General features: G+C 39.6%; 3 protein-coding genes across 6 annotated transcripts; 1 reads left to right on the top strand and 2 right to left on the bottom strand.

The window, feature by feature from the left end:
- Positions 1-330: 330 nt before the first annotated feature.
- LOC131797050 (uncharacterized) lies at positions 331-7929 on the bottom strand. 2 transcript variants are annotated; one of them, XR_010718875.1, is made up of 3 exons: positions 7792-7929; positions 2471-5807; positions 331-1857 (listed from the first exon to the last, which is right to left on the bottom strand). XR_010718875.1 is itself a non-coding variant. In XM_059114667.2 (2 exons), exon 2 carries the CDS (start codon positions 5783-5785, stop codon positions 3602-3604), a length of 2184 nt encoding a protein of 727 aa, XP_058970650.2. In that variant the 5' UTR covers positions 5786-5807; positions 7792-7929; the 3' UTR covers positions 331-3601. The 2 variants fall into 2 exon arrangements, 1 of the variants encoding a protein (XP_058970650.2); XM_059114667.2 differs by having other exon boundaries at positions 331-5807.
- A 1312-nt stretch (positions 7930-9241) lies between these two features.
- LOC131797101 (uncharacterized) lies at positions 9242-13672 on the bottom strand. Of its 3 annotated transcripts, none has more exons than XM_059114719.2 (2): positions 13374-13672; positions 9242-11510 (listed from the first exon to the last, which is right to left on the bottom strand). In XM_059114719.2, the coding sequence occupies exon 2, from the start codon at positions 11507-11509 to the stop codon at positions 9854-9856; it is 1656 nt and encodes a 551-aa protein (XP_058970702.2). In that variant the 5' UTR covers position 11510; positions 13374-13672; the 3' UTR covers positions 9242-9853. The 3 variants fall into 3 exon arrangements, with proteins under 3 accessions (XP_058970702.2, XP_058970703.2, XP_058970701.2); XM_059114720.2 differs by having other exon boundaries at positions 13379-13672; XM_059114718.2 differs by lacking the exon at positions 13374-13672 and adding an exon at positions 13139-13338.
- Positions 13673-16496: 2824 nt separating this feature from the next.
- Positions 16497-21814, top strand: LOC131797100 (caspase-3-like). The gene is made up of 3 exons (XM_059114717.2): positions 16497-17377; positions 18734-18817; positions 20107-21814. Exons 1-3 carry the CDS (start codon positions 17080-17082, stop codon positions 21105-21107), a joined length of 1383 nt encoding a protein of 460 aa, XP_058970700.2. The 5' UTR covers positions 16497-17079; the 3' UTR covers positions 21108-21814.
- Positions 21815-23245: the final 1431 nt, after the last annotated feature.

The following is a 23245-nucleotide window of genomic DNA, read 5'->3' as shown; positions in this document are numbered from 1 at the left end:
CTTTTACCCTATGTGAGCCACAGGGTTTAAGGGTTGAATAGTTGTTTCAGAGATCTCTTTGAAGAGAAGAAGAGACAAGAAAAGAGAAAAGAGACAGTAGAAGAGACTGAACAAGAGAAGAGACAAGACGCAGTTTTCGGAAAAAAATACGAAACCTGTACAGAGTCGGATGGTTATTTTTTTGAAGGAATATGATAGTATCGAAAGTATCCCAAATAGCTGGCTCTGGATGCTAATAGAAGGTTATGTATGGATGATGTAAGTGCGAAACTGAAATAGTCGTATTTGCCAAAGTACCAATCCTGGGATGCACAGAATGAATGATTCCGTTTAGTTTGGGATTAATCAATTTCATAATGAAAAACAGTAGTCTTTATTTACAAATGAAATTAAGCATAATTGAGATAGGTAGAGGCAGAAATTCCATGTTGCGGTGAAGGAGATCGTTTGAAGTTAATTGAGTGATTCATTATCTGGACTGGGTGTTTTGACGGTATTAAGGAAGAGTGTTACCGGTAGAAACGCGAGCGTTGTCACTTTCATTTGTCCTTACAAATCCAACTTATTTTTAGGCTGCCATTCTTCCCTGGAGATCTCAAGTAGTAATCATTGATGGAATGTAACGTGTCTACAAGGGCAGAGCAGTGGCTGAGATTAATTGTGTCACTTTTTAACCACAACGTATATGAGTTTAAATACAAGTTCAAGTAAGAATGTTCCTTTCTGAAAAATTATAGGGGCAAAGGCCCCCCTTCCACTCCTTAAATGAGGGGATCTAACCCGCTATATCGCCCTCTGCAGTCGCCCAAAATTTCTAATCAGCACGCAGCAAAAAAAAACGTTAGCATTCTCCAATCATAGTGTCGTGTAGCTGTCGTCCAAAGATGATCTACGCAATCTTTACTGCAGGTCGCAGTTCCATTTTTCCATCAGGGGGCTCACCAGCTGCACCTCGTGTTCCCCCACCAGAGCTTAAAGCAAGAATTTAATTCATGGGTCGATTGATATCTTGTCCGTAATGATATTGTAGATATTAAGCCAAATTTCATCATAATCAGCACTTCCGCATTTGCAGATAAAGAAAAGTGGTGAACGACTGACGTTATTAGATCTGAACAGGTGACAAAATATTGTGCCTTATTTACTGATGAAGACCTATTAGCGAAAACCTTTCCTTGTGGGTGTACACCTACTACTTCCAAAGACATGCGATTGTATTTCTTACAGCCATGAATCATTTCAGTTCTGCAACCGATGATAATCAGCTTCTCCAGGAAAGTTGCCGGCAGGAACGATACTAGCTAGTGCCTTGGCAGTCAACCTCCCCAACCGCAACGAATCATGATTAAACAATCCAGATCTTGGTTCCGGCATTTTATCAAACGACGAAGAACGCTTTTCTATGTTTTTCTTTCGGTATCGAAATATTTATCATATCTTCACTGGGTTCATTCAGCTTCGAAACCTTCGTTAATGCTGTCAAGGTTTTTCTTTTCATTTTCAGCGTCTTTAGTTGAATTTTTTTCTCCCGCCTGTACTTCCGTGTTTACAAAGTGTTCCGGTATCGGTGGATGTGGATTCCGTGGTAGCAAAGTAATAGATTCCCCTGCGGTCGGCCTAGCACCAGCTCTTAGAGGCAAAATATCTCTCAAGTTCGGCGATCCTAGCGTGTTACGCCGGTTGTTAAACTCGATTTGAATCTGACGAACATCTTCGAGTTTGTTATGAACTTTCTGGAGGTGTACATGGAGGTAAATTGCGAAGATACACAGGAGAACCTGGCATACGCAAACCAACCCTAATAATGCTAAAACGATGTACGTTAGATCTTGAACGTCCATGGGCGTTTTTGACGGTCTAAAAACGGAAAAAGGAAAATGCAAACAATCGCTCTGATTATGTTAATTTAAGGTTGATTTACTATTCATGGTTCATCCGCAGTTGGCAATCGCTACGTAATTACCAAAGCGTAACGCTCCTTCATCGCTTTCGATTGCATGAGGCCATTCCACACAAATAAAGCCGAGAGAAATTAGATTTATACCTACATCCTTTTCAAATAGAATCCAGCTAACAAGGAAATTAATTTATGAAAACTGCAGCTGTATGTATCAAAATTAAAAACTGAAAGAGCAGGCGGAGATGAGCTTCCACAGTGTGAGCTTCATTTTTAACAGTCAAATTAAACATTCCCAATAATAAGGTCGCTGTGTGGGTAGAAACACTTCGATTTGAGTTCTATATAAAAGGCTAGACGCTAGCTATAACTATATAAACAGTGTGATATTAGTGGTATAACTTAAGGCTGTCACTTAACGGAACTGCTTCAGTGCCTCGATTGTAGGATCAACAACTACAAAAGCGCATCGTAAAATTTCATCAGTTTTTCATCAAATTTTCACGCGTCATCTCAGATGACGAAAGATTTTGAAGCGTGCTGAAATACTTTCTCTCTGAAAAACCTACTTACTAGTTAACTCCTGGCAATGAATCCGTTTGGACCGCAAAATTGTTTGCCTTTGGGTTGCCAAAGCGTTACAAGCATTATAATTGCAAAACAGACAAGTAATTAGGGTAATTTTAAGCTATTGTTCAATGCAAGACATCAATACACGTCTTTATTTAGACGTGATAAATAATTTATACAGCAAGAAAGTTTTAAAGGGTTTTTATGGCTCACTGATTCACTCAAACCATTTTTCCAACAGCAATGCAAAAGATTGCGCAGCATAATGATTTTAAGGAAGAAAAACGCTGAAGTTTAGGTGTAGTAAAGTTCTATTGGAAGAGCTTTACGTACGCATATCTTGCTTACTAAAGCTTATCGTTACTCTTTGAAAAACTTTAGCCCTACAAAGAGTTAAAAGGCGACCAGAGATTAAACAACTATATTCTTTACTGATGAGGGCTCGAAATCATTAGTAAGTCCCATTTAGGGTGAGTTATGTCCACTTTAGCTTTGTCTGACTCCTTGTGACCACTTCTTATACAACTAAGATTTGCTTCTTAAGTTAATTTAGTCAAAATGCGTCAAAGGCAGAAGGAAATACTCTTGCCTTCTACCTTTGACATTCGTTCGCTTTTCCAAACCAGAATTTTGGTCTGTTGGTTCTTTAGATCACTCGACATACCTGGGCCGTAGCCAGCATGAGGTAAGACGAGGCAATTGCCTCGTCTTGATTTTGGCCCAAGATTGACTTTTCTGAAGAAAAATGCCACGGAAAATGCTTAACAGAGCATTTCTGAGCCTCTAGATTTCAAAATTTTCTGGGGGGGGGGGGGGGCATGCCCCCATCCCCCCTCCCCCCAGCGGCTCGCACCTTGGGCGCTCGAAACTTGCCTTGTCTTGTTCTGAAGTCTGGCTACGGCCCTGCACGTTTAGAAGAACTTGCATTACAATGCCCGATTCTTCAGTAACCTACTCTACCAAGTTACACGAACTTTAAATGGCCAACTCCATATTCTTACCCTAGAATTATTTTTAACGACGACCACTGACCGAAAAGTCAATGAGAAGAGGATAAAGGATCGTTTTACTGACTGTCCTGTTACACGAGGTTAGCCAAGAGGGCGTTGAAAGCAATTGCTTTCGTACTTCCATTTAAATATCAATAATGTCGCTATTAATGTTAATTGGAGGTTCATGCTCATCAGGTTTCAGGGCAGGGCCATCGTTATAGTTGATTAACCCTTGTTGGAACGGAAGGTTGACGTAGAATGGTTCTTGTTCTGATAAATTGTGAACTTCCTCCTGATCATTGTTGGTAGTTCCCGCTTTCGTTTCCGATGCACTTAAGGGTATTTCGCTGTAAATTTCGTTGCCTTCTTCATCGAGGTTAGAGTAAACTTGCTCAGGTGTGTTTTCATTATTTTGACCTGCTGCTGTCGCATGGCGCTTATGTTCTTCATTCTTAACACTGGATTTATTTTCATGCCTTAGATCAGGGTTATCGGCGCTAGCTGTGTTTCCTTTGTGAAGAATGCTTCGGAGTTGGGAAATTATATCTGACGAGTCACCATTATCTGTCACCGGTTCCTTTTTTCCACCGTCCACTGGCGTAACTACCATTTCATACTCAGAGGTGTCACCTTCACTAACACCTGGCTTGTTGCAATTTTGATTGCTCTTTGAAGCTGCTCCCGTTTTTCCTTGAGCAACACTAAGCACAGTCCTGTCATGCTTCACGACGCCTCGCTCATGTCGGTTTAAATCCTCGGGATTATGCGGAAAGGAGATCCGTTTAGCCGTCTTTCCTTTTCCTCTATAGTCTTCATTAATATTTCCTTGTTTCTTAGCAGGGTAGCTGTGTCTCACAGCAGTTTTAGCCCTTTTTTCAGGGTTCTGAGTCTCGCTTGCTCTGTTCGTAAGAAAGCCTCGTAGCTGAGAGATGACACCAGTTGACTCATTGTTTCGTGTCACTTCTTGGGTGTTGGCCGATGGGGGCATTTTCTTGCCTTCATTGCCTGAATCCACTATAGCCACTGACTCATAGTTTGAAATTTCCCCATCATTTACCTTGGACTTGCTCTCAGAATGACCCACGTCCTTAACAACTTGGACATTGTTTCTTTCATTGGTGTTTTTCTTGGACTTAACTGCTGTTTTAGGGGAAGATGCGATGTGTTGTTGAGCGAGTTGTTGTGAATCACAAACGTCAAGAATCACAGGTACGTTCCATCGGTCTGCCTCCTGGTCATGGGATTCAGCTTCATTGGGATTCTTTACATGAGGTGAAGAATTAAACGTTTTCTCCTTTCCCGCGGAGTTCACTCTACCGTGCTTTTTCTTGGAGAGGCGTGGTTTCGGCTTAGGCCGAGTTTCACTCGTGACTCTTTTCTCTGTAATTTCGCCCATTGGAGGGCTTACCTCGACACCATCTTCTAGAGACGTGGATGGTGCTTTGCAGTAATTTTCTGAGGCATCTCTGCAACCCTCTTTAGTTAGGACCTTTTTGTCACTCCTCTCTGCGTCTTCCTCCTGCCCTCCTTGAGTTGAGGTTCCATTCTGCACTTCTTCAGCAGGGGGGCTCGTTACGTTTGGTAGTTCTAATAAAACTTCATTTGTTTGTTTCGTATCCTCAATCAAAACCACACATTCCAGTTCACCCGTTTCAGTAGCCTCTGAATTTTGCGGAATATCGTTTCCATTCTCTGTACCCATCTCTATTACAGTATTCTCATTTACCTGACAGTCATCGTGGTCTGCAAAGAGATTTAAGTCGTCCGTACTGCCAGCACTTACAAAGATAATTTTTCTGTCTTGCTTCGCATCCGTCGCGGGGCGTTCACTTAAAGAGACTCCCACAATTGCAGGATTTTCATCCACTATTTGCAGGTATGATGCCACTGGGGTCGAGGTATCCGGAATTACTTGTTCTTGGCTATTTGATTCATCGTCTACTTCTCTGGCATCCTCTTGAGACTGACAAGCAGATTGTTCCTCATCCGGACGGGGTCCATCTCCATCGTCATAGACATGTGAATAAACAAAACCTCTGGGGATATGTTTCCAAGTGTTATTTTCGTCGGAACCTTCCGCTTGTTGGTTGAAAATTACCAAAGAATCGGAGAGAGCGTTCGGAATTTCGTGTTGAGTCTCTGTTGCTGGTGTTAAAGGTTCATCGCTGGGTGCTAATTTGCAAAGAACGCTCCACTCGTTTGATATGCTGTCTACACGGCTTTGTATTCTTCTCAACCAGACAACCAGAAACAACACAAGCGGCAGCAACAGAGAAAGGAAACAGAGTAGAACTACGGATAGTTTTAAAATAGTTTCCTCATTCATGTTTTCTGGAGTCGTTTTTATTCTGTCGAAAGAAAAAAATGAAATATTACTGTAAAGCTGTACAGCAGCTCAGCACTAATAGATCTTGCTCAAAAATTTTATTATTTTTTTTTTTGGTTATCAACTCACCTACTGTAGCTTCCGTATAAAGGAGAAAGATTTGGAAGCCATTTCTTGAATATTTCCACAATTGAAATTTTTAACCCTCTAACTCCTATGAGTTACTAAGACAGAATTTCTCCTTACAATATCTATACAACATCAACTTGATAAGTGATGAGAATAAAGGAAAAGATCAATTTGGGAATAATTATTTGATTCAATATTAAATTCGCTGAACTAACATTATAAGAATTGTATGGTTGGCAGTAAGGAGAATTACAAATTTGATCTGAGAGTTAAAGGGTTAAAACGTTTGTTATATTAACCTTCGAGTTAGCTATCTTAAACGCTTAAGTGGATTTTCACCATTTTTTCCTTGAGTGTGATTGAAGATTAATTTTGACCGAAGATGATAAGGCAGAGTGAAAATGAAACTAGTACGTTAGAAGGTGCAATTTTATCCGACTGCAGAAAAGTGAGAACACCCGCAATAATGCCGAATGTACCAAATGCAGCTTAATTTTCACCTCCACTCGGAGTAAAGTTGTTACGTTGTCATGCTAGCCTATTCTAGCCGCGCGCCCTCATGAATGTTTGTGACATCTTGAAGTACTTAACATCAGCGCAGCTTGATTGGCGTCGCCGTGTCGAACTATTTCAAATATATCATTATGCAAGGCTGATTGAGTTTGACATTCATCATGGACGGTAGTTCCACTTTTTGTCATTTCCCTCAATCGAAGCCTGTCTTTTTTCCTTTTTTTCTTTTCTTTTCTTTTTTTAATTAAATAGATTTTTTCCCCTTTACTTTCCGATTCAGTGAAACCAAATACATAAATGATTACAAAGCAGGAATATTGAAATATGTAGATAGATTCTTTATTTTCTGTCCATTATAAGCTATCGCCCGCTGTTTCCTCCACAAGTGCGTCAAAACTAGGGAGATTTATTATTAACTTTTCATCTTAGTTTGTTTACAGAATTGGATATTCTTGCCAACATTGATACGAAATGCTATCGGAGTATTTTAATCCATTTTGACCTCTTCATGACTTAAAACTTAATCGGAGTAATTTTGTCTCCAAAGAGAGGAAAGAGCCGCGCATCGCGGTGTGTATTGCATGTGCAAAAAATGGCAATTTTTCTCCAGTACGTAAACATGTCTAAACAGGCATATGAATTTGGCAGCCTTATTTCGTAACACAGTGATTAGTGAGTTTGACCTCTTACTTAATTGGAATTTTGTGGTTTGTGTGGTCTTCGAATTTATCAATTGTAGATGCTGCTAATCCGAGATATGCACGGACTTGACACGCTATTTATAAACATTGAAGGTTGATGGAAAATGATATCGAGTGTGCTTTTTTCGTAGTAAACCTGTGTGTCATCATTCAGTGCAGTGCACACTGTTAATCAATCTGAATTCTAATTCCACTAATGTACAACAGATCGCAAAGTGAATGATCGAGTAAGCCAAGATAAGATGATACCTACACGAGTTTTCGTTGCCTCAAAAACTTTTGGAATTTTCCGCGTATGTGTCAAGTGATTCTTCCATACCTCAGAGGGTGTAGCTGATTGCAGCGCGATAACGAGTGAGTAGTTCGAAAGGAAGCGGGGGGGGGGGGAGGCAAAAATACCAAAGACCTTTGCCCCTGCTTGAAGCCACGAAATGTATCACTTTGCACTTCCTGTGTTTCACCACTCTTATTCTTGGTCTTGTATTTGGGAGAGTATTAATCCATGATAGATCGTTTCACATGTGAAACTAACGCAGTTAATGGTTAAGATTTTTTGTGACATTACATAACTGTGCAATTCCTCGCATTCGGCGTCGTAAATTAACTGTTCTCTAGCAAAGCATTTAGCACGATGGCTGTTATCATCTGTTTTGTGATACTTACCCTTTTCCAATATTTCTTTACTTTAGGAGGTATTTTAAAAGCGACTGGACGCAATGCTTTTGAACATCAAGCCTTTAGTCGAGACATGTCTTCTCATCACATTGGAAGGACATTCTACACAACCAGTTGCGTTGTCACTCAAAACAACACGGAAGACGACAGTTCAGCGGGTCAGCAGCAGCAGCCAGTTGTTTGTGACCGCGTTAGCGAAACGAAACGAAACGTCAAAACTTTGGAAGATATTCGCTTTTCCTGATAAGGGATAAAGGATACAAATACAGGTGCACCGCACTCTTCCAGACAAAACCTGCAGTATTTAAAACAACGGTACAACGGGTTCATTTTCGATGCCTAAGGCATTTCGGCGACGAATCTGTATTCCCTCACAGATCTAAGATCCGGTTTTCAATTCCTGAACGGTGCAGATGAGAAACGATATGTAATTCTTTATGAACTGAAAGCGTGACTTTCCCTGATTTTGGCTTTCTGACAACAGAAAGGTTTTGTGGGAACGGAAGTTTTTTTTTTCCGTTTCTAAGAGATATTTAGCGGCTTGTCTGCAATAGTGGCAGTCGATCCGGTGACAGGGTAGGTTTGTCAATGATGTTCGTAACCATTGCAAACATTCCTACCGTTTAAAATTACAAGTTATTAAGTTCTTGAAGCGATTTGTCCACCCGTAGAGTGAAATTTTTTCAAGGTTTGCGTTGTCAAAGACTGGGTGTCAGCGCGTTCTTTAAGGGACCGGTAGGTATTTATCGCGTGGGGGGGGGGGGGCGGCGGAAATGGGGGATCACTCGGTTTCCAGAGGGAATGGAGGGAGATCAGTCGTTGCCAGCAGAGTATAAATTGAGGACTGTAGAAAATTAGCTGCCAATGAGGGAAAGATCACAAGAATATCCCAGAGCTTTATGGGGGATCAGGTAAATTTTGTTGTGACATACCCCAAATCCTCCAGCCCCCCTCCCCCTCCCCCTCCCCCTCCCCCCGAGGCAATGAGACTGGTTGCTAAAAATTCTTTTGAAATGCTATTGCAGTTGGGTTGTAGGAAGTGGAGAAGGACAAGATTTTTTCAGCTGCTGCGTCATAAGGTGGTTAAATTTTTTTGCCATGATGAGAAGTTTGAACACTGTCACAGACGAGGGTAACCTCGGGTCAATAATCTTTAATTTCACCGAAATAAGCCGAAATCATCCTGCATGGACGATTCTGCTCTCAACAAGGCGCAATGCTTCTCGTTTTACCAAGGCTTTTCAACTCTTTGAGGATCAAGCGAGAAGAATTGAAAATGCTGAAATTTTTAGTCGGCCTGCGATTTGTTGTTAAATTGAACATTTTGTTTCTGTGTTGGAGACGAGCAACTGAAAAACCCAGTGTCGAGGAGTGAAATTCGTTCTGGTAGCACATGAATTTAATAGTAGCGAGGACGTGGTGGGCGAAACAACAAGCCTTTGAATTTTGCTTAGTAGTTTACTGTATATTTTACTACATATTTGGGACACGATAGTCATTTAAATTCCCTATAATTTGAAAAAATGCGCCAAGCTCGGAAAACCACCGGGCCATGTTACAACTAATCTCTTTTTATCGACTACGAAAGGTTAAACTTTGTATTTATAGAAAAAAAGCTGTTAGTTGTTGAAAAATTAAATCTCAGTTCGTTCGATCTCCGACTATTATTGTGATTGGAATAAATTCCTCACCACTTCCAATTATTTGTTTTAAATAATTTCAAATTCTGGACTTATTTTGCTTTTTTTGGACTTCGACACGTATTGAATATATTTCGGTAATGTGACAAACGTCTTAATTCAGAGGAAAATTGAGTTACTAAATGATTTTGGGATACACCTAGAAACGCATTCATAAAATCCCAAATCTAACAAGGAAAAGTTTGGGAAAAGTCACTATGTAGCACTTAACTACTTACAACAGTGCTCCCAGTTGCCGCAACAAATAAACTTTGAAGGATACTGTACAAATCAATACAAGTTATAACTATCTCCTACATCATGTTCGCAACTCACCAAACAATACTTAGAGTTAATAAACCCCCACGGTCCTAAACCTTCATTATATCATTATCGTAGATCGGGCTTTTATCGATATCTTGAGCAGCTATATCAAAAAGGGAAGATTCTACTTGAACGTCACTGTTGGCATAGATGTGGGTATCCTCCGTGTTTTCTTCAGCAGCGCTTTGGATATTGTCTTGATTAACATATATCGCCTCCGGATTGGCAGGAGCCGGCTCTTTGTTTGGATCATTATTGTTGTCTTGAATCGTAGCATAAATGTCGTCAGTGCTGTCCTGATGACCTTGCCCAATGGTGATGTGGCCACGGGAATCATGTCTTTCGGGTTGTTGCTTGTCATCAATTGAGCTATCATGTATAACAGCCAAATAGCCATTGCCATCTTCATCGGAGGGTTTTGTATCAGTTTTAGGTTTACCATTGGGATGACTCTCTTTGTCATTTCCTGGGACATGTACGGAATTGTTGACGTCAGGGGAGCCTTTCCAGTCTTTCACCTTCTCAGAAGTGATGTAGTCATAGTTGTCGTCGTTTCGGTCATCCACACACGTTCCCCCATCAGTCGGTGTCTGGACAGTTCCTCGTTGGAGCGCCAGGCTCTCTGTAAGACTACCAGACAACCTTTTGGCTTCAGAGTTTCCATCGTGTTGGACAAGGAGGTACCCAAAGCTATCTTCGTCGTTGCTCTTTGATATTTCACTAAGTTCGATAGCTTTGTCATTTTGAGATTTTTGGATTTCAGGAACAGCTCTGGGTCCAAATGTTACTATCCTCGGTGGCAACTTCGGGGTCAGAGACATACGTTTCGGATCACCGGCCTTGTTCTGACCTCCAAAGCGCTCGCCAGCTTCTTTTCCCTCTTCTTGATTTTTTATCTCTTTTGGCTGAGAGTCCACAGGCAAAAGATACTGTGACTCGTATGCGTCTTCACGAGGAGGAATTCCATTAGCAGCCAATTCTGACGTCTCGAATGGTTTACCAGAACCAAACACCACAAGGTACCCATGGTCGTACTCATTTTGTGGCCCTCCGCCATCCAAGGTTCCATTAGTAGATTTTAGGTTCTGGCTTATTTCGATTTTCTCCCCTTTCCCAGAATCCACTTCTGTCATTTCTTCCCGGAGGTTAGCGTAGGTGTCAGCCTTGGCACCCTTTAAGCTCATGTACATTTTCCTCTTGACTTCTATCCCATTTTTCTCCGGTTGATCACCAGGAGAGTCTTTTATTGTTGGGCCGTCGCCAATTATTTGAATATACGAGTCTTCCTCTTTATCGCTGACTTTTATTTCGTTTCCTATGTTGATTCCGTGAATGGACCTCTCGTCTTCTGCCACTGTTGTAGAGCAGCCAAATGAAGTTTCCTTCAAGTCTACATCCTCACTGACAATCCATGGTGCGTAGGCATTAGAACTGGTAAGGCGCTTCCAAGGATCACTTCTATTAGAACCTGAAGTGTCTTTGTTGGAGAATATCAAAGGTTGTTCAGTAACCTCAAGTCTGCAGAAATCTTTCCATCCTTTAGAAATACTGTTTACACGGTTACGCAATTTTGCTAGCCAAATAGTAACGCTGACGATCAACACCAAGAGCAGCGCTAACACACATAGAAGAACCAGTAACGCTATGAAAATTAGGTTTTCGTCGATCAAAGCCTCAAAAAAAGTACACAGGCATTTTGCCATCCTAGAAAGAAAAATATCATAAAGAATAAAGAACATATTTTTTTGTCAAATGTACTCTAGTGTAAGGACCCCTCCCCCCCCCCCCAGTCCTTCCCTCTTCGCGGTCTCTGCATGCACTAGTTATAGAAGAAATTCTCGTTCGACATGTTCAGACTATACCTCTGACTCAAGGACAGGCGTTACAAATCACCCACACTCTAGAAGAGGGGTTTAATTTCGTTCCGTACGGTCCCAGAGCGTGCGAGACCATGATCGATGCCCTCATTGTACTTTTAAGGGGATATACTTCGACTTATACTAAGGAGCCCAGACTCCTGACCAAATGTGGTTTCTCCTGAATTCGGAGAATCTGAACGGTAGAATTCCGAATAGATTGTTTTGGTGGAGATTAACAGAAACGCAGGTATGTCCATTTAGGATCCAAAAGTGCAGCCTATCTAACGGTCATCCGATGGGAAACTACTGTAGATATTATTTGAAAATTGAGCCCCTCATCGTGATTTGATCAATCAAAATAATCGAAGAGATGGCTTTGAGTGCGCAACAGCAATGTTTGTTTGATTTTTTCCTGCCGTTCTAAATGGCTGCTATCTGCTTTCCTTTTCTAATTGGCTTAAACCACGCTTGACCTCTTGTTCGACGAACGAGCAGCGGCGTCTTTGTGTTATAAAACATTCCATTTTAATCGGTTTGACTTTTTGATGAAAGGCAATTATACGCAATGGTCACGTTTCATGTATTTGTTTGCATGGTCTATTCGTTTGCAAAAGTGTTGCCTTCTCAGGTTTAATCCTTTAATCAAAACTCACGAATGACCTCTAAAGTCACCGTCCTCACTCGTGTAAAGTCCTCTTGAGATGATCATCAGGGCATACTTGCTGTGTTAACTAAGCTACGTCGCCTCGTTTCGGAAGCATCATATAAAATTAAACCTCATGGAATTTGTAATTCTTGACTTAAACGCAACAATGACCCCAAACGTCACTATTTTTGATTGTGTAATACACTGCTGAAGTGATTGTAACGGTGCAAATGCCTTTTCTCACGTCTTTAGCACTTTTCTGAAATAGCATAGAACATTGCTTGACTAATAACGAGAATTTTAATTCCAGAGTAGACTGAATACAGGGAATAAAAACTAAAACAACATAAGTAAGAAAGTTTGTCTTTCATTTATGCTGCGATTCAGTCAAATTTAAACTGAAAGTATTTGTGCTCTCAAGGAAGCTTTGGTATTTTAAGCTTAAAATCCACTGATACAACAGGTAACGCCATATGACGTTTTCTGAATTCGTCATGCCAGTCCTGAAAGCTGTTTAGCTTAAATGGAGTCATCGTCGGCTTTGTAAAAATCGCACGGCTTTCACGTCAAATTTAAACACCCACCTCCATGCACGATCAAAAATATTTGGCTGACCTGTTGGCAAGCGCATGTCCGAATTATGAAAATGATTCAGAATGAATTTTATGTCTAATTTTTCTTAACAAGGCGTTGCATCATAGTCGATCCACATGTACAAAACTTCAGCACTTCAAACGGGCTGTTTTCTTTGTTAGTATCTCGTTATATGTATACGTGTGCAAATCATGTTTTTTTGTTTACCAAACCTTCTTCCTGCTCGTACATACCAGAGTATAATTTTTGTTAGCCGCACTTCTAAGACTTTTAGGGACCGCGTGTTTGATCGATGAAGGTCCATCATACATCTCTGCCAATTGAGTATGGCATAAAGGAGCTTTCTGGGCAAACGATTTTAGCCTCCCAACTATGTGACGCTCTCAAAATGTCACCGACGTATCTCATTTCCGTGTCTCTCAAAGCCGGTGAAAAATGAAATGAATCCTTCATACATGAAGAACTTACCTTACCTTGTAGTCGGATCAAATTATTTCAAGCCCGTTTTCCGAAGGATTTCATGCAGCTTTTAAAATCGAATCGTACGTTCCTTTGTCTGCTAATGACTTTCAGACGATCGACTCAGTAACAACTGTCGTCGAAACAAGAAACCTGATCACAACAACTCGACGAGGTCACCGCTGGTTGAAAACGTCATCAATCAATCTAGATAGCCGGGGTCTTAGCTAAGAATGAAGAATCATCGCCCGAAGGGAACGAGCAAAAATAGCCATGGGAACGTAAGAAAGGAAATTGAAAGAAAAGGAAGTATTAGTGCGATATCGTCACTCCTTCACGCATCAGTTTTTCCGCATATATTAAAAAGACAATTTTGCCTCGTTTTAATCGTTTGTCGACGGTTTTTTTTGTTTTTTTGTTTGAACTGTAAGCATTAAAAGCCCTCTTCATTGGTAAATCAGTCGTTCTATACACAAAATTATGTCGAAGATCAGGGTCTACTACGACACGCATATTTCAATCCCACTCCAAGAACTCGATTTAATTATGAGCAATTGGTAAGTTTCTCCGCCTTCGCAAATGATAACAAAATTCCAGCAAAATTGTCTTCACCCTTCGGACGTTAATTGAATTTCATGCAATACGAACAAGAAGTTATTTTAATTGCGAACAATGAGTCACCAACTGCATTCCTTGATGAAGAATGAGTCAGAGGGGTAGAGCCAGGGGGAAGGGGGGGGGGCGGGGACACAGTTTAAAATTTTCACGCACCTTAGGTGAAATGTTTAGTACCCCTTCCCTACATTATCTACGTTTATCAGCGGAATCGTTTTCATGCAAAAAGAATGACATGAAAATGGTCGAGATCGATGCCATATTCTTCGGATTTGCGCGTTGTCACCATCTGGAATTATTGGCTTTGTATTTAGGAACCGGTCTTTATTTATCGCCAGTGGGGAAGTGGGGGTGGGTGTGCAGATGATATTTGTTGTGACAACGAAGCATTTACATGTTCCCCCCTTATTTTTTTTGTGTGTTTTTTTTGACCCCGCCATAAGGTGGTGGAAGATTTCATGACTCCCCCCTCCCTCCTCTCTCAAAGCCACCACAAAAAACCAGTGTTATTATCTGCTTCCTAACCCACATGTCCATAGGTTGAAGGTTTATAATACGAATCTGCTCTTTGTTGTAACAATATACGGATTCAAACGGTATCTACAAAAAAAAAAACAACGAGTATGCTGGCAGTTAAACACAAAAATAAAAGATCTATCAGATAGGGAAAACAGTCTTCTAAGAAACGAGAATTAGGGAGGAGAACAAAGCATCACAAAATCCATCATAAACAACAGTTTCTGCTTAGCAACAGTTGGGTAGTTTAACATACAAGTAGCTCATGTATACTCTGCTTGGCCCTGAAAGTAGTAGCGATAGGCATCACACCTAGGCAATTTCGATTACTTGGACAATAACTGACCTTTTTGTCGTACCTTTGTTTTGAGCTGCGAAGTTAGGAGGGCAAATTCTTTGAATTTAATGCAAATTTGTGGAGGCGAGATAAGGGCCTAATTAGAAGCCTCCAAACAATATCACTAGGTGTTACCTTTCCGTATTCCGCTCGGTGTTTCACTTCAGTATTAACCCGAGGTAAATCTGCGGCTATCATGGTAAACTTAACCAATGTCGGGCTTCTTGTTGCCGACAAGGGGTGCTTAAGAAATTTAGTCTTGCTGTGACGTGTTTTTATTCACTGGAAAAAAGGCAGAGTCTTCCTTAAATTAAAACAAACGAAGAGCAAGTAGAAATCTCAAGTTCCTTTTAAGTTTAATCATTTAGAGAAACCAGCGGTAATTAGATAACGACGTAATATGTGATAACACAGTCTAGAGACTGTACGATTTTACGCTGCTATCTGCGTTGATGTACATACCGCAAGATTTTAAGCCGTTAACTATCGGCGTAAAATCTCTCAGTATGTATATATACAGACTGCAAAAAATTTACGCCGTTAGTTACTGGCATAAAATTTTACTTATACACATTACCGATTTTACGCTATAACTTAAGGCGTAATTTCTTTCACTCAGTAATGCGTATACTATAAGATTTTACATTAGTAACTAACGGCGTAATTTCTTCCAGTCGGTGATGTGTATACTGTAAGATTTTACGCCAGTAACTAACGGCGTAATTTCTTCCAGTCGGTGATGTATACACTGTAGGATTTTACGCCAGTAACTAACGGCGTAATTTCTTCCTGTCGGTGACACATATAATGTAAATTTTACGCCAGTAATATAATTTCATCATATTGATTTATTTTAATCAATCTACCGACGCAGATAGTGGCGTAAAATCTTACAATTTATAAACTGTGTTTTTCACATATTACGCCGTTATATATAATCCCATCTCTACACTCTGCTATACCTGAGTTTTAGCGTGCAGTTCAGATCGTAAACATGCCCGAGACTCAAGAAAACAAAAGAGCTTGGGTCAGTTACATTTTCCCAGCAAACATGATATTTTATCTAGAAACAGACTGCGACACTTTCCACGTGCATTTCCGGTCAGGTAAGTGTCGTGTCACGCATTCGAATTATTCATCGACAGCGTACATTGATTACACCTTATAGGCAGTACAGCTACAGCGTCAACTAACATTTCAAATTACTTTTGCGCTCCATGGCTTAAAGACGCATTGAGTTATTCACAAACGTAGCGGAGATTTCGCAAAGTTTACCACGCAGATTTTATATTTCTCACTTTCGCTAGTTGTTTTTATTACTATTTGGCAGGCTGCAATCCACACCTATGGTGAACTGACCGATTCCAATCTTCTGGCTTGTGGAGTTTTCTGCAGGGATTCTCGTTTCGCAAATCACAGATTTACAGATTTCTATTTTGCAAATCATAAGCATATTTCCATTTCGCAAATTACAGATTTCTATTTTGTAAATCATTAGCATATTTTCATTTCGCAAATTACAGATTTCTATTTTGTAAATCATTAGCATATTTTCATTTCGCAAATAACAGATTTCTATTTTGAAAATCATTGGCATATTTTACAGATACAAATTACAAATTACAGATTTCTATTTTGCAAATCATTAGCATATTTCCATTTCGCAAATTACAGATTTCCACTTCATTTCGTTTAGTTTCGTTTCGCAAATTACAGTAAGCCGAAGAAAGCACTATAAGGTCTACGTCGGACAAGGACTCGATCTGCCATTAAATCGGACGAGGAGGCTATCCAAGAGTTATTAGAAGGGGAAACCCAAGAGTCTGTGGTGTATGATGTTCTGAAGACGGTAAACGGAGGCTGCCAAGGTAGACCAAAGAAGCGTAGGGGTCTGGTGTTGTTAAAGTGGCGATTCCGCTCCGTCTTAAGGATCAGTTGCATTGAAGAGCACGTCATTGCTTTGAAATTCCGAAGATGGTTTGGGCACAAGAGAACAATGTGTGACTAAGCTTTCATACTACACTTTATCATTTTCCAAAGCCCTCCAAAATTGCCAGCATGCATGTATTAATTTTATGCCCCTCTGGGAAGTTCTTCCCCAGTCTTCTCTCTTCTTGGTTCTAAGACGTATGATTCATTCGGTAATTATGGCACTTTTGGAGGTTATTCCCCGTAGCGTAGTTGCTTAAGAAATTCATAAAAACGATGCTTTAGTAGTCTTTGCCCTTATACAAAGGTCTAAGAACGATGGGAACCCCTAACTATGCTTACAGATTACGGAAAAAACGTGACAAGGTTTTAAGAGATTTAGAGCCAAAGAAGATTTTAAACCTTCTTTACCAAGAAGAGGTATTCGAATTGGAAGACATGGAGGAAGTGAAAGAGGGGGGAGCGAGAAATAAACAAGCCAACATATTGTTGGATAAAATACTTCGTTTGGGGGATGAACATATCGCTACGTTTGTGAACGCTTTAGAGGGAACTCAACGACATCTTTACAAGTTACTTCAAAATCCTGTTCCCGGGGAAGAACTGGCAGAAGGAGGTTTGTGTTCAATATTTGAATATTTTACAAAGATTTTCACTTTGCAGAAAGTGGAAACGTTGACTAAATGTTTATCAGGGTTAATGTACGACTTTTGTCACGTTGAGTTCAAAGGTTTGCCTCTGTAGGATAGCAGGGAGTGAAAATGTCGCCTCTCGAGGGACAGGAATGGAAAATGAAGACCAATGAGTAATGTTACGCCTGTGTTGCGACACATAAAGGACCCTGGTCAGCATCTAGTTGCAATGTTACACGATTTCTGGGGAATGTGCAATCTTACTCACGGTGATGATATTTCTTGGGGCAAAATTTGGTAAAATTTCCGCTCAGCCCCATACTACATTATGCATTCAGTTCTTGAATAGAGAAAAAAATGACAAAAACAATACATTGCTATTGAGAAAACATATTTTTTTAACAATAGTATGGGGCTGTGCGGAAATTTTACCCAAAATTTCACCATAGAATTGTATCCCAATCAAGAAAAGTATGCTGTGATAAAACCAAAATATGTACACCCAAACAGAAACTTTTTTCCTTCTGAATTCTGGTCACAATCAGTATTTGAAAACAGTGGGGAGACAGGCAGCAGCTATATTCCAATGCTAATATGGTCTTTGAAAATTATGCAGATGAACTGAATGCATCTCTTCTGGTAATCAGTTTTAACCTTAACCACTACTTATGGGGCTCAGAGAAATGACATGTGTCAAGACATGGTTGTTTGGTGTGTCAAATCTAGGGAGTCATTTGACGAGAGCAGTTTTCTTCATCACCACAGGAGTACTGAGTGTTTCTTGTGACTGTACCCAGCCTTTTAGTATCATGGGCTTTCACTGATACAATTATTCGCCATTCCTCTTCCCCCTTTGTCCTTTGATACAATATTTTATTATCCTTTGATACAATATTTTATTATCCTTTGATACAATATTTTATTATCCTTTGATACAATATTTTATTATCCTTTGATACAATATTTTATTATCCTTTAATAAAATTTTCTATGCCCTCACCCTCGTCACCTTTATGCAATTTATGGCCCAAAAGGTTTTCCATCAAGTCACTCAATTTCACTCTCACCACCCCTGTTTCCTTAAAAAAAGAAAGCTGTGAGTTTTGGGTGGGTTAATCAACCTTTTCAACCCTGGATTTGTTTCCCATATCATAACAGTGGAACTTCCTTTCAGGGGACACCTCTAAGACCAGGGTAAATGTCCCCTAAATAAAGCTTTTCCCAAAGGAGATTCCACTGTTTGTTAGAGATTAGTTGGTCAGTGGCTTACTAGTGACTGGCCATCTTTGTAAGTTACTTTTTGACAGTTACTCTAACTTTTAATTTTTTTTATGTTGCAGATCGGAGGGTAAATCAAATTACAGGACAGCTTCACACGACTTCATTGAATACCCACCATGAATACCCCAATTACATTAACAAAGGTCTATATATATATATATATATATATATATCTACAGGCATATACACCTTAAGAGTTAGGATATAATATGTACAGATATTTTGTGATTTGAGCAGTATTTATCCAAGTCAGGTAGATGCTAGGAAAGGTATGAGCAGTGAGCAAAATATCCACCTGTATTTTATGTTTAGAACATCAAATTAGGGATTTGTTGTTCTACTGTTATTTTCAGTTTTTAGTGTTATAGATTTAGCTTCTCATTTAATAACAGAAGAAAACATGACTCAAACCAATCCATGAAACTGTTCTTTACAACCAACAAATAAATATGATGTACATAAAACTTTATTGCTTAAGAGTCTGTCTAAAAGATAGGTAAAAATCTAAGCTTGGATTGTTCAGTGAGGCCATGTTGTTGCTCTGCATTCAGTCCATACCTTTTTTCTGTTCAGTATGGTCATACTGTGGTATATTTTACATGCTCTTTTTGTTGATTAGGGTAAAATAGTATAGTAGTAGAATGATTGAATCTTAATATCATGTGAACTCTTCTTTGGGATAATCTCTGATACTTTTGAGCCTAAAAATAGTTATGCTCTTACAAAGTTATTGTGAAATGTTGGACAATGGCAGCAAAAATAATGGGAAACTGACTCTAGATGCCTGACGAGTTCAATTTAAGAAAGGGCTCTTGTGCTGTCTGCCAGAATCAATATGACAGAGTAGACATCATGCATAAATACCATGTCAAGGCTGTGCTCTAGGAAAATTTTCAGGGTGCCCTTTGGGCGCCTAACCATGACAAGTAGGTCGCCCAGCCTTCCAGGTTGGTCGCCCAAAAGAGTAGCGTTGTATACTTCTTACAGTTCCAGGGAATCTGCAGAATTGCCAAACAGTTTCATCTTTAATCTCTCTTGTTCATATTTCACTTCGAAATCTATGCGCCCGGACGGGTGACCACTTTTCTTTCTCAGTCGCCTGAGACCAAATGTTAGTCGCCTGAGCCGACCGGGCGCCGCTAGAGCACAGCCTTGCATGTGGTCACATTATGTAGCCAAAGAAGATTTTTTATACATGAAATTGTGTGAGTTAATTACAATTGTTGGTTTTATTAAAAGGATTGTATAAATCTCTAGGCTCTGAGATGTTTGTAGGCACCAATGCTGTGAATTCACACTATCTCATTGTATAATATTTTCATCCTACATGTTCTTGATAATTACAATATCACAGTGTATTATTTGGTAATTGTAAGAACTCTCCAAAAAGCCCTGCTAGATGTATTTATTTGTTTAATTTATTTTGTTACAGCTCTTAGTCCAACAAGAATGGTCCCTGCAAAGATTGGCAACACTGAGATGGGAGCTGCCTATTCTCACACTTCTGATGCACATCTTGTAGAACCACCTCCAGATGAAATTTGCAGCTTTGTGAAACCAATAGATCGGAATAAAATGCCACCTCACATCCATCCAGAGTCACAGGAAGTGTACCCTATGACATCAAAGCCCAGAGGGATCGCATTGATCATTAATAACGAGATCTTCCCTGATAATCCTGAAAAGACAGACAAAGAGAAACAAAAGGAAAAATTAGAAGTCCGCCAAGGCTCTGACAAGGACCTCAAATCACTTGAAAAGTTGTATGAGGCTCTGGATTTCAAAGTGAGGACTGAAAGAAACAAGGAAAGAAGAGAGATTTTGAAGATCTTAGATGATGTGTCTCATCAGGATCACTCGCAGTACGATTGCTTTGTTTTATGGCTGATGAGCCATGGCCAGAATGGATTATTCTATGGCTCAGATGGAGAGACTGTCCCAATTGAGACTGTGCGGGACTTTTTCAGCAATGCAAATTGCCCATCATTAAAAGGCAAGCCAAAGGTCATTTTCATCCAGGCTTGTAGAGGCCAAGAAAGGGAAAAAGGTGTGGTAGCTGATGCCCCAAATGCACCAGCCCCTCAATCACCACAACCTTCAACAAATGATGATTTGTCAGGCAGCACTAATAGTGAAGTTACTGACAAAGGTTTTACTTTTTGCATCAGAGAAACCATTGCTAATCATGCTGATATTCTGATAGCTAATTCAACCCTCAGTGGTCATGCAGCATTCCGAAATCCTGTGTTGGGAAGCCGCTTCGTACGCTGTGTTGTGGAGGTCTTTCAAGAACAAGCTGGCTATGAGGATATTCTGGGCATGCTCACAGAGGTTAACAACAGGATCAGTGGAATGGGTGAAATCGATGAAAAACAAATATCAGAACCAACATCAACCTTGAGAAAGAAGCTTTACTTTTGGCCTGGATTGTAGCAGATGTATAGGGGTTACAGCTGTTAGGCAGTTTTGTAGACATTCCTTGATCCTTAGTTGAAGGAGCATTATGCTTCACAATCAGAAACACTCTTACATGTATCTCCAAGTGTCTTAGAGTACTGTGTGCATGAAACTATAACACAGATCACATTTCAAGATCCCAAAGAGCAGCTAATCCTTACAAAAATTGTCATCAATTTTTCCATAAACTAAACTTAAGAGGCCATCACCTAGATTTGTGTTCTAACCTTAAATAACTGGCTGCTTTCCTGTGGAAAATGTATAAAATCAAAGAGGGAAGTACAAACCGTAGAGAAACATGGCAAAGATTAATATGTATGCAGACAAAGAAGCTAGACAAGTTAAGTGTGATTTTTCAGGATGGACAAACCATTATGGAGCCTTTTTGATGAATAGAATTCTGCATATTGGCAGAAGGATAGAGTAGCTGACATCTTATTTAGGGGCATAAAAGTCTGGGCTTTTAAAGTTGGCTTTATACATGTACATTCCAAAGTGTCTGTTGGCACACTATAAATATTTTACAATTGTAGAGCTGTTAAGTCTCCAGTATTTAGTATGAGACTCACATGAAGTAGTGTAATCTTAGGCTCTTAGGCTGAAACTACAATCCCTCACACATTAAAGGTTTCTGAAATTAATAAACTTTTGAGTTTGGATCAGCAAACTGCTGCATTAGTTATCAATTATCTTTCTACAGTAGATGGATATTTATCCTTGTTCCCTTTGTTCTCACTTTGCACTCTTTCCAAAGGTAGAAACTCTTGTGCAGAGCCACTGTTACACCCACTGGTCAGTGCATTTAATGACTATTGCACATGCTCACATGCTGACCACAGACTGCAGGTAAAGTGGAATCTCTCCACAAATGTTCAGAATGAAATAATACAGGTCTTACAATTTTCTCCAGGGGAGTATGACTCCTCACCCCACCCCCCCCTCCCTTAGAAAGGTAATGCCCTCTTCTTCACACTTGACAAGTATGAGGATGTAAATCTCACTCAGCAATGATCTCAAAATTTTGTAAATTTGTCACTCAAGGATGTGGTCCTCAAGTTACAAACTACATGCAGACGATCTGCATCTAGTTTGTTGCAGAATACTGTTCTGGTTTCATGGAAAGTTGTAGCGTGCTAATAGAATTAATTAATTTGGTAAGAAGAACATCTTTTAATTTTGTTTGGAAGAATTCAGTGGATGCTCAGAAACAATGTTTCTGCCCATTTGTTTAAAACTTTACCAAAAGGATTGGAACTAAGTTTTAAAAACTTTAGGAATGTTTTAATTGGGCTTAGTCCTTTTGAAATGATCTAGATGATAATTAAATTTGTAATTAAAGTATTTTACTACCAAAATAACATTGGAAAGCAATGTAATTTGGTTGGTCCTAAGAACAATTAAATTTTTTCAGAAATTTATCATCTATCTAATTAAAACCTTGGATCAGATAATGAAATGTTTATATTTGAAAGAGCTCTTTGAACAGAAAAGAGGACTGCTCAACTTTCTTCTTTTATTCATGGCCCTCTCATGGCAAACTTTGCAGATACACGAAAAAGGAATGTTGAAGGAAAGAAATTAAGTACTATTAACATGTATTACTGAAAAAAGGAGTGCTATCTTGAATGTGAAATGAAATTGGCCAAATGTGTTCCATAAAAAGGGACAGGACAGCTCTAAAGAAAACATTGATTTGAACTCCCAACAAAGAATAAATTATCTGGGCATGGCAGTTGAAACAATTGGATGGTCAGTGGTGGCACACTGACTTCATTTCTAATTTCCTCACATTCTGAAAAATAGCAAAAATAGCAAAAAACTCTTTTAAGTTTAAACTGGATTGCTAAAATCATTGTAGCCATAAAGTAAGTCTGTGACTTGTACCAGTGCCCTCCTCCTTTCCTGCTCTCCCCAAGTAAGGCTTTTCTAAAATGGCAGTCTAAAAATTCTCCTGCACTCTAGTGAGGGTCCCCTATCCTTCTTAAGAGAAGTATGATTGGGAAATAATTTTTTTCTTGTGAATTGTATGTTAAATTGTTCTTTTATTCATGAATTGTGATTGAATTAGATGATTAGATATTTTCATGTTATGTCATGTTATTTCAAACAAATTC

Source organism: Pocillopora verrucosa, chromosome 9, assembly GCF_036669915.1.
Source record: "Pocillopora verrucosa isolate sample1 chromosome 9, ASM3666991v2, whole genome shotgun sequence".
NCBI lineage: Eukaryota > Metazoa > Cnidaria > Anthozoa > Scleractinia > Pocilloporidae > Pocillopora > Pocillopora verrucosa.
This window is presented reverse-complemented; position numbering and strand designations above follow the sequence as displayed.

Excerpts from the sequence above, each read along its gene's own strand:
- LOC131797050 (XM_059114667.2), bottom strand. The coding sequence starts at position 5,785 with ATGAATGAGGAAACTATTTTAAAACTATCCGTAGTTCTACTCTGTTTC.
- LOC131797101 (XM_059114718.2), bottom strand. The coding sequence starts at position 13,212 with ATGATGGACCTTCATCGATCAAACACGCGGTCCCTAAAAGTCTTAGAA. Across the intron at positions 11,511-13,138 it reads CTAACAAAAATTATACTCTG|GATGGCAAAATGCCTGTGTA; the intron begins GTATGTACGAGC and ends TTTTCTTTCTAG.
- LOC131797100 (XM_059114717.2), top strand. The coding sequence starts at position 17,080 with ATGGGAACCCCTAACTATGCTTACAGATTACGGAAAAAACGTGACAAG. Across the intron at positions 17,378-18,733 it reads GGAAGAACTGGCAGAAGGAG|ATCGGAGGGTAAATCAAATT; the intron begins GTTTGTGTTCAA and ends TTTATGTTGCAG. Across the intron at positions 18,818-20,106 it reads CCCCAATTACATTAACAAAG|CTCTTAGTCCAACAAGAATG; the intron begins GTCTATATATAT and ends ATTTTGTTACAG.